General features: G+C 34.4%; 1 protein-coding gene across 2 annotated transcripts in view; it reads right to left on the bottom strand.

Annotated features, from left to right (window-relative positions):
• The window catches only part of ATR (ATR serine/threonine kinase), a 106,511-nt gene that overhangs the window by 4,565 nt on the left and 83,188 nt on the right, over positions 1–18,758 (bottom strand). Inside the window, exons 37-45 of one of the 2 annotated variants that reach the window (XM_007126489.4) lie at positions 13,984–14,081; positions 13,164–13,396; positions 12,079–12,213; positions 10,359–10,559; positions 8,808–8,951; positions 6,389–6,539; positions 3,603–3,759; positions 3,333–3,486; positions 1,963–2,114 (exon numbers count right to left, since the gene is read on the bottom strand). In XM_007126489.4, the coding sequence (XP_007126551.2) occupies positions 1,963–2,114; positions 3,333–3,486; positions 3,603–3,759; positions 6,389–6,539; positions 8,808–8,951; positions 10,359–10,559; positions 12,079–12,213; positions 13,164–13,396; positions 13,984–14,081 (1,425 nt within the window). Of the gene's footprint in view, positions 1–1,962; positions 2,115–3,332; positions 3,487–3,602; positions 3,760–6,388; positions 6,540–8,807; positions 8,952–10,358; positions 10,560–12,078; positions 12,214–13,163; positions 13,397–13,983; positions 14,082–18,758 lie in introns of those variants that run through there. The other variant, XM_055085687.1, reaches the window with a different exon arrangement.

Below are 18,758 nucleotides of genomic sequence, written 5' to 3'. Positions count from 1 at the left end.
ATGGACCTAGAGACTGTCATACAGAGTGAAGTAAGTCAGAAAGAGAAAAACAAATATCGTATGCTAACACATATATATGGAATCTAAAAGAAAAAAATGTTCTGAAGAAACTAGGGGCAGGACAGGAATAAAGATGCAGATGTAGAGAATGGACTTGAGGACATGGGGAGGGGAAAGGGTAATCTGGGATGAAGTGAGAGAGTGGCATGGACATATATACACTACCAAATGTAAAATAGATAGCTAGTGGGAAGCAGCTGCATAGCACCGGGAGATCAGCTTGGTGCTTTGTGACCACCTAGAGGGGTGGGATAGGGAGGGTCGGAGGAAGACGCCAGAGGAAGGAGAAATGGGGATAAATGTATATGTATAGCTGATTCACTTTGTTATACAGCAGAAACTAACACACCATTGTAAAGCGATTATACTCCAATAAATATGTTTAAAAAAAGACAAATAATCCAATTTAAAAAAACAGGCAAAGGATTTAAATAGACATTCGTCCAAAGAAGTTATGCAAGTGACCAATAAACATGAAAAGATGCTCAACATAACTGGTCATTAGGGAAATGCAAATTAAAACAACAATTAGATACAATTTCATACCCAGCAAGATGGATAAAATAATACAGATAGACAATAACAAGTTTTGGTAAGGATGTGGAGAAATTGGAACACTTAGACATTGCTAGTGGGACTATAACATATTATATCTGCTTTGGAAAACAGTTTGAAAGTTCCTCAAAATGTTAAGCTTAGAGTTAACATATCCAGAATCCTACTCATAAGTATAACCAAGAGAACTGAAAACATATATCCACATAAAACCTGTATGCAGATGTTCACAGCTACACTATTCACAATAGCCAAAACAATCCCAAATGTCCGTGAACTGATGAATGGATAAACAAAAGGTGGTATATCCATATAATAGAATATTATTCGACAATAAAAAAGAATGAAGTACTGATACATGCTAGAGCATAGATAAACCTTAAAAACATGCTACTGAAAGAAGACAGACACAAAAGGCCACATGTTGTATAATTCTACTTATATATGAAATATCTGGAATAGGCAAATCTATAGAGACAGAAAGAGATTTGTGGTTGCTAGGAGATGGTGGGGAGTAGAGTTAGGGAGTGACTGCTAATTTCTTTTGGAGGTGATGAAAATGTTTCATAATTAGATAGCAGTGATGGTCACACAATCTTGTGAATATACTGAAACCACCGTAGTATATATATTAAAAGACCGAATTTTGGACTTCCCTGGTAATGTAGTGGTTAAGAAACCGCCTGCCAATGCAGGGGACACAGGTTCGAGCCCTGGTCTGGGAAGTTCCCACATGCCATGGAGCAACTAAGCCCGTGCGCCACAACTACTGATCCTGTGCTTTAGAGCCTACGAGCCACAACTACTGAGCCTGCATGCCACAACTACTGAAGCCCGTGTGCCTAGAGCCTGTGCTCTGCAACAAAGAGAAGCCACTACAATGAGAAGCCCACGCACTGCAAGGAAGAGTAGCCCCCGCTTGCCGCACCTAGAGAAAGCAGCAACGAAAACCCAATGCAGCCAAAAATAAATTAAGAAAAAAAAAAGACTAAATTTTATGGTATGTAAAATATATCTTAATAAACTCTATTATTTAAAAAAATTGGGCTTCCCTGGTGGCGCGGTGGTTTAGAGTTCGCCTGCCGATGCAGGGGACACGGGTTCGTGCCCTGGTCTCGGAGCATCCCACGTGCCGTGGAGCGGCTGGGCCCGTGAGCCATGGCCACTGAGCGTGCGCGTCCGGAGCCTGTCCTCCGAAACGGGAGAGGCCACAACAATGAGAGGCCCGCGTACCGCAAAAAAAAAAAAAAAAAATCTACTTCAACCAGCATAAAGTATCTCTATATAAAGAAAACAACTTAGAAACCAATTCAAAGTTACTATTGTTTACAAAATATAGATGATTACCTCATTAAAGGTTCTCTCTGATCTCTCATCAGCCTCATTGTAACTTCACAAGCTCTTCGAAAAAGACCTTCTGTTCCCATAGGACCCATTCCATTAACCATATTATGAGTCATGCGAAATGGAACAATTTCTGGGACCTCAAAGGTTTCTCCCTTAAAACAATGGATTTCATTAAAAAGTAAAGATGCTGGAATTTAAAAATCTTTATGCAAAAAATTTAAAGCTTTTAGGAGAGAGCAAACATACCCTCAAAATATTTGTATTTGCAACTTACATTAGAGGCCTACATCATGAAGGAGCCATATGACTCTACCTTTGCTTTTGAGGAGCTGAAACACAACTCCTTGGATAAGATCTAGAGGATGGATGGATTCATCTTTCACTGAATTACTAAAGTGAATAGCATTATAGAGCAATATTTATGCATTCAATATTTAGCCTTATATTAACTCCCTTAATGTCCTTCTTGAATAGTATAAAGTACAAACAAAATACTCTCATAATTTTCTTTAAGACTTTCACTTTAAAACAGGACGGGAAAAGAAATAGCCAAGTGTTAGATGCTCACAATCCCTGAGACAGGAAATGTAACATGTAATATAATGAAGTCCAGTTCATTTATTTTCTTCCATTCTCTAACACCTGCCTTTCCTAGGGCTTTTTCATCCCTCCAATCAGTTTCCCTAAATTCCTCTCTTGTATGAATCCCCTATACCAGTGGTTTATCTCTGATTTGTCTTCAGTTGGGTCTGTGACCTTTCTTGGTTTCCTGTGATAGCAGACGGCAACCCATAGAGAATATGGATGAAGGAAAAAGTGGGTTTAATAATTAGTCTGCCTTTCAGGATCATAACATTGGAAAATTGGAGGGGGTCCTTAAGGAGAGTTGAATGACCTCAATTTATTCCCAGACCCCAGCTGGACCTACACAATCTGAATTTCCTGTGATGTTTCCTAGGTATCTGCATTAAAAAAAAAAAATTCTTAGATGCTGCTGCCAGGTTTGGAAACAATCACATTAAACTACTCTGTCTCTTTAAAACTGAGTCTCAGTAAAATGAACTGTTCATATATTATATGAACACCCCATGTTCATATGACCAAGAACCAATAAGTCAGAACTTGGATCTATGCTTTTGGACTTCAAGTTCAGTGCTAGTTTTCCTATATGACTCTTCTGAGTTCTCTCCAACCTAAGTTGCTTTACTGAGGGCTATGGGATCCACTGATCAAAACCAGTCAACAAACTCTCAATGTGACTCAACTGTGACTGTAGCTGCTACTAACAGGTATGTCTAGGAAGAACAGTTGTTGTGGAAAGGAAATTAGGAGAAAACAGACAATTAACTACAGTAAGTCATATCACATACCTTATTGAAGAGACAGTTGAAATCCACATGTACACATTCACCAGTCAAAGAATCAAATAGAATGTTTTCACCATGACGGTCTCCAAGGCCCAGGATATAACCAACCATTGACATAACGGCAGTGGAACGGCAGTATGCTGATCTGCTGCTGTACCTAAAGGAAACACAATGCTTATCAAGTATCCTCGTATCATATGGGGCCACATACATCTAAAATATTTTTTTAAAAAAATCTAACCATAACAATGTATTATATTTTTGGTAACTTACCATGATGTAGGATCAGGGAATGTTCTCAGAAACCACTCATGAAAAACAGGAGGATGCCTGGGCAGGAGAAATTCTCGGAATACTTTGAGTTTTTCAGACAAAGCTGCCGATTTTGGTAGCATACACTGGCGAAGTTCCTTCCCTGTCATATAAACTCCTGCAAGGTAGAGTGATTTCCATTAATCACACACGCCAAATGAGAAAAGGGGCAATTTTTTTTTTTGGTGAAAATAGGACAGAAAATATCTACTTTTATTCAAAAGCAAGAATAAATGGAAACATTTCAATTATGCATAGGTAAACTTTCTTCTGATATTATACGAAAATAGTAAACACATTATCTTCACTTAATACTTATCTAGAGTGAGGCCTCTTGTTGATGATAATCAGTGCCAAGTAAGACCACACATACCAGAAGATACCACTCAGAATAAATCCAATGTGAATAGTGCCCCCGCATGTAAAAATGCTACAGCCCTCACTAAATTTACAGTGATCTCTCTGTTAATCAGCAGGCAGTAGGGGTCCACACTGAATCATTACTAAGAAACCTACAATGGTGCTCTGAAATAATTTACTCTGTGTGAAGGCTAGCCTATAAGATTCACAGGATACCTGATTTTAAAACTAATCTTGTACAATTCAAATCATATGTGGAAGCAGAAGAAATTTTCCTTCTGATGTATTTGTGAGTTCATATTATATGGTTGACATGACTCCAGTCTATAAAGTGCCTTTTAGGCCCACCTTGGTTTGGTGCTTTTTGGACCCAAGGTTCAGCTAAAATTTCCATAGACAAGTTTGAGATTAGATATTTTAAGCCTCAAATGTTGCACAGTTCAACTATGTTCATGATAGGATGGAAAAAATATATATATATATTTTTAAAAATCCAATAGCAATAACTCTTATATAATATTTCATTTTTAAATAAAATAGTCAATAGCAAGTTCCTTGAAATCAGATTCAAGTGTGTTTGAACTTCAGCTCTACAACATATTAGTAACTTGGATTAAGCTGCTTCACTGTCCATAAAATAGTGATAATTAGGCTTGTTAACAATAATAAAAAAAACTGATGTACACAAAGTACTTAGCATAATACCCATAATATAGTAATCTATCAATATTACTTAATGCTATGGGTTGATTGTATCTGTCAAAAAAATAACCCTTGGTACCTGTGAATGTGACTTTATTTGAAAATAAGGTCTTTGTCCATTTAATCAGGTTAAGATGAGGTCATTATGGTGAGCCCTTAATATAGTATGACTGATATTTTTATAAGAGAAAACAGGGACATACAGACTTAGGGAGAATGCTGTGTGATGACAGGGGCAGAGAATGGAGTGAAGCATCTACAGCCAAGGAATGTCAAAGATTGCTGGCAACACCAGAAACTTACAGAAAGGCATAGAATGGATTCTCCCCTTGGGCCTTGAGAGATATTGTGGCCCTACTGACACAGTGATTTTAGACTCCTTGTCTCCACAACTGTGAGAGAGTAAATTTCCGTTGTTTGTGAACAGTTTGTGGTAATGTGTTATGGCAGTCCTAGGGAACTAATATACTTATTTTTTACTTTAGTAACTTGATCTATTTGTTTTTAATGTATTGTATCATAAACATTTTTAAAACTTTTTATTTTGAAATAATTTTAGTCTTACAAAAAATTGCGAAAATTATACAGAGTTCCCATATATTCATCACCCAGATTTTGTCAGTGTTCATCTCTTTCATAACAGAATACAATTACCTAAACCAAGAAATTATTTTTTCATAGTATTATTAACTAACTTTCAGACTTTATTCAAATTTTACCAATTGTCCCACTATCATCCTTTTTCTGGGTCAGGATCCAATTCAGGATCCCTTACTGCATTCAGTTGTCATGTCTCCTTAATGTCCTCGAATCTGGGAAATTTCTGTTTTTGTCTTTCATTACCATGAAATTTTTAAGGGGTTCTGACCTGTTATATTTTTGTTTCTTCATTGTAAAGTTACTACTTTTTCCCCTTTGTAATTAATAAGTATCTGGTGGAGAGATACTTTGAGACTCTGAAAATAACCTATTTTCCATCATACTTTTGCCAACGAATTTCAGCAGTCATTGCTAATCACTGCCTGCAACAATTATTACTGTGATGTTTACTAATTGGCAATTTTCTGTTTTCATCATCTCTTCTACATTAATTCATTGTAATTCTACTCTAAGGAAGAACTTGTTCCTACCTTCCTATTTATTTATTTATTCATTCAAGTATTTGTTTACATAAGTGTGGACTCCTGTCTATTTTATTCCATGGGTTATAATCTAATACTATTATTATTTTTTTTGGTGCTCAAGTTATCCCAGGTTTGGCCAGTGGGAGACTCTAACTCTAACACTTTTGGTTTCATTCTAGCTTTCCCTTTCTTTTTCTTTCTCTAACATGAAAAACTAGCTCTCATTAGCCACAATGTATTTACTTATTTGCTGAAGTCTAGTTTACACATAAAGTAGTTTCAGAATTGCTAACCAATAACTCCTAGAGAAACACATTTTCATATACATTTTTGTAAGCTACCTCAAATCCTTTTGGGATAAAGATAGAGGAAGAATTAAAACACAAGGAAGGAAAGAAGAAATCACTTAACTACTTCTGTATGTATCAATAGTACCAAGAAATTTTACTATGGCTTATACACCCAAAATGTACAATGATAATAAACATTATACCTATATTATATGTTAGCAGCTATTATACCCATATTATATACTTATATTATAAGAATTAATTTTAGTACCTTTTTCCTTATATAGTTTGGTCAGAATAGGTCTCAAGCCAGCAGTGTTGTTAACCCATTCAATAATCCCACATTCATCATTCAGTGGAATAACTGCATATGTTCTAATATGAAGTTCTCTTCTACGAGACTCAGCATCTTTTCTTAAGCACTATTAAAAAAAACACATATAAACTTAAAAGTTAAAAATTTCTAAATCTATGTCAAACCTATCTAAAGATTGTTCATTTCATAGCAAAATAATGTCCATAAAAGCTTATTACGTAGTATAGATGAATAATTCTTCAGAAAGGTAGAGCAGGAAACTACTGGGACAATATCCTTAATTTATTTCCAAATCATTAAAAATGCCTTGGGTAAGTACTTCTTTTAATTATTCAGTATTAATGTGACAACAATACTGGGTTCAAAAATGTTATATATTTAACAATGACAAAATACTCTTTAGAAATTGCTTCTAAGATATTACTGAAACAGTAAATCTTTGGGCGCAGGGAATGCTGTTTAATTTTATCTAAAAAAATGCATGAACAGAAAAGTATGAGTTTTATGATATCCCCAAAACATATATCTTACTCTTACAGTTTAATATTATAGCTTTATTTGAAAAATTATCTCCTAGCAGAAGAAAGCTTTACATATCTCATCTGATTAATCCTGAAATATACTAGGTAAGAATAAACAGTATTTTGTTTAATTCTGGAACTGTATGAAATAAACAAACTAAGCACACATCTATAATTGTAACCTGTCAAATTCTAAAGCACAATCACTGACCAAAAATACATTTTAAACTTTAGGAATAGATAGGCTACATAAATGTCAGCCAAATAGTATGGCATGAGAATCACATGAAAAGATCAGTATATGGCCTCCTAGACCAACGTAATGAGACGAGTTTTTCACAGTCAGGCTATTTTATTTGACCATGTTAATGTGGGGGAAAGGTAATGAAACAATGTAATTGGTAACAAGGCTCATTAAGATAAATTTATAAATTAAAGCCAGGCCACTTGATACTCCCAACTAGAAAAACACTCAGGGAGCTTTGGGACAAACATACTGATGGTTTAATGTCAGTGAATTAAGTTACCAATTTACCAAACAACATTTTAAATAAAAATATTCTTTCCCTTAATACCTATGAAATGGGTTTTTATCGTGGTATTAATTTTTAAATTACCTTTGGTTAAACTAAGCACAAACCATAATTCTCCTTTTAAAAAAATGAACTCATCTGCTGCTATTTCTTTTCTATGTTAAAGGTCCATAACTTTTTCCTGCTAATAAAAGAGGTACCAGTAAAATGCAGGAAGGGGATAGAGAGGAAGAACAAAGAGCTTATAGGAAAACAATAAAGTTTTCACAGTATGGTTTAATTTTTTACCAATGGAAAAACAGATGCTATGCACTTATAAATACCTGGCTAGAGAATAATTCAAAACCCCTAAGACCATACATTTATAATAACCCTTTAGTGAGATTTCTCATATCATCTCTGAGATAGAAATCAAGCACTTACCAACAGAACCGAAAAAAATACTAATGATCACCTCTAAAAAGTGTGTTGGTAAAAACAGAACCTAACATTTTTTTTTCTGGCATCAAAACATAAAACATAAATAAATCTGATAGAAAAAGTATATTATAGATAATTTAAACATTAAATAGAAAATATTTTCCTTTGTTAATATGTCTTATACATTTTTCTCAATATGACAAAAGTATCTTATTTTTAAAAAATTAAGTGAAACCAGCAATTCCACTTCAGGGCACATATCCAAAAGATTGAAAGCAGGGACTTGAACAGTTATCTGTACACTTATCTTCATAGTAGCAATATTCACAATAGCCAAAAAGTAGAAGCAACCCATGTATCCACTGATGGGTGAATGGATAAACAAAACTGGTATACACATGCAATTGTATATTATCCAACCTTGTAAAGGAAATAAATTCTGATGTGCTATAACATGGATGAACCTTGAAGACATAATGCTAAGTGAAGAAAGCCAGTAAAATAAAAATACTGTATGACTCCACTTATACAAGGTATCTAGAGTAGTCAAATTCATAAAGACAGAAAGTAGAATGGTGGTTACCAGAGCCTGGGGGGAAGGGGAATAGGGAGTTACTGTTTAACAGATATACAGTTTCAGTTTGAGAAGATGAAAAAGTTCTGGAGAGGGATGGTCGCACAACAGTGTGAATGTACTTAATGCCACTGAATTGAACTGAACACTTAAAAATGGTTAAGATGGTAAATTTTAGGTTATGTATATTTTATCCCAATAAAACAAATTAAGTGAAAATGAAAAAGGCAGTGTACTTCATTTCTTCTTTTTACGAGATCTATTTGCCCATATCTCATTGATAGTAATTATGGCAATTCTAAAATAAAAGCAAACTATATCCAAACCTTATTAATCAAGGAATTGAATTCCATTAGTCTACAATCCTTTCTCAAGTCATCTTTTGGCTTACACATCATAATGTAGAACTTTCCGTCAGATCCTTTTAAAGAGATCTTCTTTGGTTTCTGAAGAGAAGCAAGAATTTCTACCTAAAAGATGATGAGTTATATATAAATAAAGGTCAAAATTCTTTGTTTCAACTTTTATGTGTATTATAAATATTGTGTTACCTAACACAATAAAAAGGAAAATATAATAACCTATATTATGTAGCAAATTTATTATTTTAATAATTTATCTTAATTATGATCTATGAAAAGAATGGTTGGACATAAATAGAGACACATTTTCACCCATTAGAAATGGCTATTGAAGTAAGGATTACTCTGTCTGGGGCTTCCCTGGTGGCGCAGTGGTTTAGAATCTCCCTGCCAATGCAAGGGACAGAGGTTCGATCCCTAGCCTGGGAAGATCCCACATGCCATGGAGCAACTAAGCCCATGCGCCACAACTACTGAGCCTGCGCTCTAGAGCCCATGTGCCACAAGTATTGAAGCCCGCGCGCCAAGAGCCCGTGCTCTGCAACATGAGAAGCCACGACAATGAGAAGCCCGCGCACCGCAACTAAGAGTAGCCCCCGCTCGCTGCAACTAGAGAAAGCCCACGCACAGCATCAAAGACCCAACACAGCCAAAAATAAAAACAAACAAATAAATAAATATATAAATAAAAAAATAGGATTACTCTGTCAGCAGTGTAAGTAAATACATACACATTCAAATTTAGGCAGCCTCTTAAAGCAGCCATAATGTTTAAAAGTTTTTGGAAACATTTTCTTAGGACTTTTCTGCAGAATCTAAGACGGTTTTTAAATTTCTTTAATGGTAAGAAATGTTTATCAATGGAAAGTAATTTGATTTTTGACAAAAGAAACGCCTCCAAAATCATGTCCAACTAAAGATGTAAGTAAATAAGTTGAATAATATTAAGTTAAAAACAAAGCATGACTATAAGTAACAAGAATGATTTTATTATGTGGCTTATTAACTGGTCTGAAGCAGTTAAACAAATGTTTTGAGCCACAGAAGTACTGGAATAAATACAGAGTTTTCAGAAGTATTTACTCAGAAGTGCTCTGGTACCATTTCTTTAAGATAGTAACAACAACAACAAAAAAGAATCAAGCTCTTCCTAGCTGAAATTCACTTCCTCCCAAAATACAAATTACAAACAAAAATTGTATCTTGTTCTCTTTCTGTTCCCCATTTTTAGGACAAAGATGAATATGGAAAAATCAAATTATGGAAAAAATAAAGATTTTAGTCATACTAAAACAATATGAACATCTGAAAATATCAAAATACTAGATTGAACATGAGATTTTTATCACTTAATTTTGTCCCATCAGTATACAGTTTTACTTTTCTGTATTTCCAATCATTTTTTCTTTGCAAATAAAATCCACTTAGTCTCTGAGAAAAACACTTTTAAACTTAATTTGAAATTTCAACTTAATTTTAAAAGCATAGTTACAGTTATATAAAATTGCAGTTTACCGTATCATCAAAGCCTGCAATATAGGCCCAATGCCCAGGAAATGGCTCATGGTTAGCATGGGCACCCGGAACTGATGGAAGAGTGGGTATCATGACTGATTGTAAAGGAATGAGGATTTCACTAAATGTTGCTTCTTCTACCAGCTTTTTAAGCATTTTAAAATGAGTGCTCATGCTCAGCGTGGAACTACTTCCATCCACCTGGGGGGGAAAAAAGTAGTACATTTTAATTTCTCTGTTTACCTTGAATTATAGAATGCTTACTTTTACTCAAAACAAAAATTTCATTTCTATAATATCTTAATTACAATGGCTCAGCAGTCTGTACTTTTCTAATTTTTAAAAATACATCACCTCATTTAAACCTCTCTGTACTCTTTTACTCATCAATAAATAGTACCTACATTATACGATGTTAAATGACTAAGGTAGGTAATAGCGGCCTACAATTTGTTATTACACATTACAAATTCCAAAGAGCTCTGTAAATCAAACTTTTTTTTTTTTGTACCAAATCTCATTTGGCAGCAAAAAGATATCTGAACTTCTCACTTAGTACCAAGATTAATATGTTTCACTGAAGAAATAGTTAGGTATCTGATTACAGGATACTCAACCAGATTACCCCTAGTGATGATACTTAATAAAAAGTATACGTACTGCATTACCTTTAAAAATCTAAAAAATCCTGAATTTCTAAATGTAGTTGGCCACAAAGGTTTCACATAGAGAACTGGAAGTTTGTACAAGTAAAGCACTTGGAAAAGTGCCAGTGTTTAATAAATGTTGGCCATTATCATAACACTATCTTTCATAATGTCAAGGGTGTCAGAGGACAAACAGGATTAATGCAGATAGCAAAAACAGATTACTCTTTCAAGATGTTTATTGGAAGGGAAGGTGAGAAATAGGGTAGTCTCTACTTTCTCACCTGTAAATAGATGATAGAGTGAATATTTGTAAGGTGAAGTCTAGTTATTTACCTTATAGAGTCTGTCCCGCCTTATAATTACCCCTACCCCCACTTTCACCCTTCCTACACATTCTTCAGGATTTTTCTCCCCTCCAATTCCTTGGGTAGAATACTAGTTCATTCCTATAAGCATGTCCATATTCTAGTCATAAACCTACTGTAAAAAGTAGTTATACAGTATATGATAACCATCTGAGTGGCTTCCTATGAGACTGTGAGCACTTCGAGGCAGGAGAACATGTCTTACTCATCTTTGTTTCCCTTAGGCACGGTGCTTGTTCCCTGGTAGACAATGTTACTGAAAGGATGAAACCCAAAACGCCAGTCTTCTTTCCTCTCATGTATGTAGGTTAATGTATATGAGTTTTGAAAGTTCAAAGATATGACAGAAAACAATCACAGAGAGAACTTTAAGTGAATATTTTATATACTTATATTTCATATCCTCTATTTAAAAAAACTTCTAATAAATATGGATAATTTACTCTCAGAAGAATTTACATTAAGAAGAACTTTTAGAAATTTGGAGGATATTTGAGAGAGGGACATATGTTAGAAATTTAAAAAACAGCTTTATTAAGGTAAACTGCACATATTTAAAGTATACAATTTGATAACTTTTGCTATATGCGTATACCAACATATATGAGAATTTAAATTTAATTAATCAAATGAAATACAACCAGCTGAAATCATATAGAAGTTTCATCCAACTTGGTCTATAAGTAGTAAGATTTATGATAGTACCGATTTATTGCACAATTCTAGAAGCTTATCTGTTAGGCGAGTTGCATCTCCAACAAACTTTTCTAAGGATTTTTTCATATGAATAGCTTTATTTAGGATTTCCTTGCATCTGTTTACACGCATGGGATAAGAAGACTGTCATAAAAAAAAAAAGTTAAATGCAATTGTTAAAAGATTTTTAAAAGATAACAAAACTTCTGATTGACAAAAGTCAACTTAAACAGTATGCATGATGAAAGTTTACAGCGATAGATATTTCCTGGAAATCAATTTGGCAATACTATCAATAGCCATAAAAATGCTGCTATCCTGAGACCTGATGAATTCCCTTCTTAGGATCTATCCTGAAGAAATAATCAGAAATGAGAATAAATATAGATGTGTCTAGATGTTTTGCAACAGCAAAGAAAGTAAACAACCTTAATGATCAATAACAGTTAAATAAATTATAGATGGCTAACCATTATAGAATTTTATAAAATTTTAAAAATTGGTTCTTCAACGAATATTTAACATAGGAACATGATTATGGTAACAATTTTAGGTGAAAAATATGAAATTACATATCTATGCAATCCAAATTTAGTGTTAAAATATGCATAGATAATAAACATACAAAATACATCAAAATATTAATGATATAAACAGTGAATTTTAATTTTCTTTTTTATATTTCTCTGTATTTTCTAAATTCTCTAAAATATTTATCAATTCAATATATTTACCAATTTGTACATTCCTATTAATAATGCAATAAAAATTTTCTACTATTAATAGTTCTGATACTTTGGATTAAAAAACTTGGAAAAAAATAGGTTACCGTTTTATACCAAGCCCTAACAGTTTACTATACTTCATAAAGAAAACACATGATAAATCCTTCAATCTTAAACATACTAGTCACTTCATTTGATATAGTAAATATTTCTAAATTTTATAATGAGACATAGTGCTATAGTTTCTTTTTAAAAATACTTAAAATTTATTTTCTTGCTACAAATCTAACATAAGAGAGAAACCCTGGAACTTGTATCTACATATTAGCATTAAAATAGAAAAAGACACTATTGTGATTAATATATCACCTTTGACACAGCTGTCATCATCCACATTGCTTGTTGAGGATAGGCCAGAAACACTTTGGCTATAATTTCCATCAAGACAACAAAAACTTCATCATGAGAATGACAAATTCGGGAGATCAATTGTGAAAAGGCAGTCAAAAATTGATATGGAGCTAAGTGATTTGTGTGCTCTGTGATAACTTTGTTTATTTTAGCTAAATCATTTCTCATTTGTACACGATCAGAGCGGCCAGCTGGAAAAAAAAATCAAAGTTAAAAATACCAGTAAAAAATAAAACAGTATATCAATTTCACAGAAAAAAAGTTTTGCTTTAAAAACAGCTTTAAGATATATGTTATTCCCATGTCCAAAGCTAGATCACGTGCCAATTTGTGAAAAGATACTTTTCTCTGTCCAGGTAGGAAAAAATATTTAAGTCCACTGAAAAACTCAAGGCCCGTTTCTTAAATTTTTTTAAACAGACTTTATTTATTTAACATCTTTATTGGAATATAATTGCTTTACAGCGGTGTGTTAGTTTCTGCTGTATAACAAAGTGAATCAGCTATACATATACATATATTTTTACTAGACGCAAACAAAACAAGCCGCAATCCACTGTAATTTTAAAGGTAAATTATTTGGCTTAAACTAATATTTTTCAAAATGTGTTAGGTTTACCAAGGAACGAGCAGGTTTACACTTGCAGGCCCTGCAACTCCAACTACTTAAAAAAGTCTATGCTTAGTCTTTCTCCTCTTTTTTAACATTTGGTTTCTTGCTCTCACATAAATCATAATTCTTCTCAGTCCCTTAAAAATTTTACCAAAAAAATTATACCTTTTTCCCATTCATATGCCTTAGCACCAAAATCAAGCCATAGTGATAACATTCGTGGCATTGATTGATATATGAACTGATTTCCATACTGTAAAGACCTGTAATTACATAGAAAATATATTAACATAGTATTCTTTTTTATATTACATGAATTAAATATAAAGACTTAAACTACCACTTGAGAAATATATGGCCTCTGACAAAAATTTTTATAGTATCAGTATTTCCTCCTAGTACACATTATCTTTGACTCCTCTCTCCCCACTTTTTTCTTTCTTCATTCCTCACTAACCTCTATAGTATCAATACACTGACCAAAAATAATTCAAGTTTTGACCTGGTCAAACTCCTGTCAGTACTTCTTTTAAATTGTCCTTAGGATCTGTGCCTTTATTTGTATTCCATGGTCATAAGCCTAGGTCAGGTCCAATCACTCAATTTCTGGGAAATTACAGTAACTTGGTATCCCTAATTCCACATTTCTTCCCCTCAATAAATTCCAGGATAACATTTCTAAAGTTCTAGCTTTATCAAACTCCCCCCCATTTAAAAACAGCAATCACTTACCTATAGATTAAGACTATATGAATAACTCTGCTCGGGATTCAAATATATACAACCCTTTTTCTTTATAACTTTGCAATCTTAGTCTCTCACTATTCACTGCATACATCTTCCATCAAGTCCAATTTCCTCACCATACTCCCAACAAACCACTCAACCCCATGTCTCTGCCAAATCTGTGAAAAGTTAGTACAGGCATACCTCGGAGATATTGCAGGTTTGGTACTTGACCACTGCGATAAAGCGAATATCACAATGAAGTGAGTCACATGAATTTTTGGGTTTCCCAATGCATATAAAAGTCAGGTTTACACTATACTGTAGTCTAATAAGTGTGCAATAGCATATGTCTAAACAAAGCAATATACATACCTTAATTGTAAAATACTTTATTGCTAAAAAATGCTAATCATCACCTGAGCCTTCAGCGAGTTGTAATCTTGTTGCTGGTGGAGGCTCTTGCCTCAATGTCGATGGCTGCTGACTGATCAGGGTGGGGGCTGCTGAAGGCTGGGTGGCCGTGGCGATTTCTTAAAATAAGACAACAGTGGAGTTTGCTGTGCTGACTGACTCTTCCTTTCATGAACGATTTCTCTGTAGCGTGCAATGCTGTTTCATAGCATTGTACCCATAGGAAAACTTCTTTCAAAATTGCAGTCAACCCTCTCAAACCCTCCACTGCTTTATCAACTAAGTTTAGGTGAGATTCTAAATGCTTTGTTGTCATTTCAACAGTCTTCATAGCATCTTCACCAAGAGCAGATTCCATCTTAAGAAATCACTTTCTTTGCGCATCCATAAGAAGCAGCTCCTCATTTGTTTTATTGTGTTTTTATCATGAGATTACAACAATTTAGTCACATCTTCAGATTCCACTCCTAATTCTAGTTCTCTTGGCTACTTTTACCACATCTGCAGTTCCTTCCTCCACAGTGGTCTTGAACCTCTCAAAGTCATACATGAGGACTGTAATCAACTTCTTGCAAATTCCTGTTAACGTTGATATTTTCACATCTTCCCATGAATCACAAATGTTCTTAATGGCATCTAGAATGGTGAACCCTTTCCAGAAGGTTTTCAATTTACTTTGCTCAAATCCTTCAGAGAAATCACTATTTATGGCAGCTATTACTTGTGGCAGCTATTACAATACAAAATGTATTTCTTTTTAAAAAAATTTACTTTCATTATTTATTTATGTTATTTAGGTTAACATTGGTTTATAACGTTATAAAAGTTTCACGTGTACATTACATTTCTACTTCTATATACCTTATAGCTTGCTCACCACCAAAAATTTAGTTCCCATCCATCACCATATGGTTGATCCCCTTTATTCATTTCACTCTCCCTTCCCCTCTGTAACCACTATTCCGTATCTACCTGTTTGTTTTTACTTGGTTTGTTTTGTTCATTTGTTTTGTTTTTGTGTGTCTTTTTATATTCCACACGAGTGAAATCATATGGTGTTTGTCTTTCTCTGTTTGACTTATCTCACTTAGCATAATACCCTCAAAGTCCATCCATGTTGTCACAATGGCAAGATTTCATCTTTTTTTAAGGCTGAGTAGTATTCTATTGTATACGTGTATACACCACAACTTCTTTGTCCACTCTTCTGTTGATGGGCACTTTGGTTGTTTCCATATCCTGGCTATTTTAATAATGCTGCGATGGACATAGGGGTGCACATACCTTTTCAAATTAGTGTTTTCATATTCTTTGGATAAATACCCAGAAGTGGAATAGCTGGATTATATGCTAGTTCTATTCTTAATTTTTTGAGGAATCTCCATACTGTTTCCACAGTGGCTGCACCAATTTACATCCCCACCAACACTGTAGGAGGGTTCCCTTTTCTCTACATCCTCTAACACTTGTTATTTCTCTTGCCTTTTTGATAACTGTCATTCTAACAGGAGTGAGATGATATCTCATTGTGGTTTTGTTTTACATTTCCCTAATAATTAATGATGTTGAACATCTTTTCATGTGTCTGCTGGCCATCTGAATGTCTTCTTTGGAAAAATGTCTATTCAGCTCCTCTGCCCACTTTTTTTTTTGCGGTACACGGGCCTCTCACTGTTGTGGCCTCTCCCATTGCGGAGCACAGGCTCAGGACGCGCAGGCTCAGTGGCCATGGCTCATGCGCCCAGCCACTCCACGGCATGTGGGATCTTCCCGGACCGGGGCACGAACCCGTGTCCCCTGCATCGGCAGGTGGGCTCTCAACCACTGCACCACCAGGGAAGCCCCCTCTGCCCACTTTTTCATTGGGTTGGTTTTTGTTGTTGTTGTGTGAATTCTCATATATTTTGGATATTAACCCCTTATTGGATATATCGTTTGCAAATACCTTCTTCCATTTGGTAGGCTGTCTTTTCATTTTGTTGATGGTTTCATTTGTTGTGCAGAAATGTTTTAGTTTGATGTAATCCCATTTGTTTATTTTTGCTTTGGTTTCCCTTGCCTAAGGAGTCATATCCAGAGGGATATTACTGAGGTGGATGTCAAAGACTGTACTGCCTAGGTTTTCTTCTAGGAGGTTTGTGGTTTCAGGTCTTACATTCAAGTCTTTAATCCATTTTGAGTTGATTTTTGTGTATGGTATGAGATAGTGGTCTAGTTTCATTTTTTTTTTTTTTGCATGTGGATGTCCAGTTTCCTAACATCATGTATTGAAGAGACTATCCTTTCTCCATTGTATATTCTTTGCTGCTTTGTCGAATATTAGCTGTCCATAGAAGCCTGGGTGTTTTGCTGGGCTCTCAATTATGTTCCACTGATCTATGCATCTATTTTCTGCCAGTACCATGCTATTTTGATTACCACAGCTTTGTAATATAGTTTGAAATCAGGGCATGTGATACCTCCAGCTTTGTTCTTTTTTCTTAGGTTTGCTTTGCCTATTTGGGGTCCTTTGTGGTTCCATATAAGTTTTAGAATTTTTTGTTGTATTTCTGTGGAAAATGTCCTTGGGATTTTGATAGGAATTGCATTGAATCTGTAGGTCACTTTAGGTATGGGCATTTTAACAATGTTAATTCTTCCAGTCCATGAGCATGGAATATCTTTCCATTTATTTGTGTCTTTTTCAATTTCTATCAGCAATGTCTTATAGTTTTCAGTGTACAGGTCTTTCACCTCCTTGGTTAAATTCACTGCTAGGTATTTTATTCTTATTATTGCAATTGTAAATGGAATTGTTTTATTAATTTCTCTTTCTGCTAGCTCACTGCTAGCATGTATAATAGAAATGCAACAGATTTTTGTACACTGATTATGTATCATGCAACTTTACTGTATTTGTTTATTATTTCTAATAGTTTTTTAGTGTATTCTTTAGGCTTTTCTATATAAAAAATCATGTCATCCACAAATATTGACAATTTTACTTCTTCCTTTACAATTTAGATGCCTTTTATTTCTTTTTCTTGCCTATTTGCTCTGACTATGGCTTCCAATACTATGTTGAATAAGAGTGGTGAGAGGGGGCATCCTTGTCTTGTTCCTGATTTTAAAGGGATAGCTTTCAGTTTTTCATGGTTGACTATGATGTTAGCTGTGGGTTTGACATACATGGCCTTTACTAATTTGCAGTATGTTTCTACTATACCCACTTTATTGACACTTTTTATCAACAATGGATATTGAATCTTCTCAAATGCTTTTTCTACATTTATTGAGATGATCATATGGTTTTTATCCCTCATTTTGTTAATGTGGTGTACCATGTTGGTTGATTTGTGTATGTTGAATCATCCCTACATCCCTGGAATAAATCCCACTGATCATGGCGTATGATCCTTTTAATACATTGTAGCAGCTAGTTTGCTAATATTTTATTGAGGATTTTGGTGTCTGTTCATAAGAGATATTGGCCTATAATTTTCTTTTTTGTGTGTTGTCTTTGTCTGGTTTTGGTATCAGGGTGATGTTGGCCTCATAAAATGGGTTAGGAAGTGTTCCTTCCTCTTCAATTTTTTGGCAGACTTTGAGCATTAAATCTTCTTTGAATGTTTGGTAGAATGCACTGTGAAGCTTTCTGGTTCTATTTCTTCATGATTCAGTCTTGGAAGGGTGTATGGTTCTAAGAATTTGTCCATTTCTTCTAGGTTGTCCAATTTGTTCATAATATTCTTCATAATATTCTGTTACAATCCTCTGTTTTTCTGTGGTATCCGTTGTTATTTCTCCTCTTTTATTTCTGA

Source organism: Physeter macrocephalus, chromosome 1 (assembly GCF_002837175.3).
Source record: "Physeter macrocephalus isolate SW-GA chromosome 1, ASM283717v5, whole genome shotgun sequence".
Classification (NCBI taxonomy): Eukaryota; Metazoa; Chordata; class Mammalia; order Artiodactyla; family Physeteridae; genus Physeter; species Physeter macrocephalus.
Note: the sequence above shows the minus strand (reverse complement) of the source record. Positions and strands in the feature narration are given on the sequence as shown.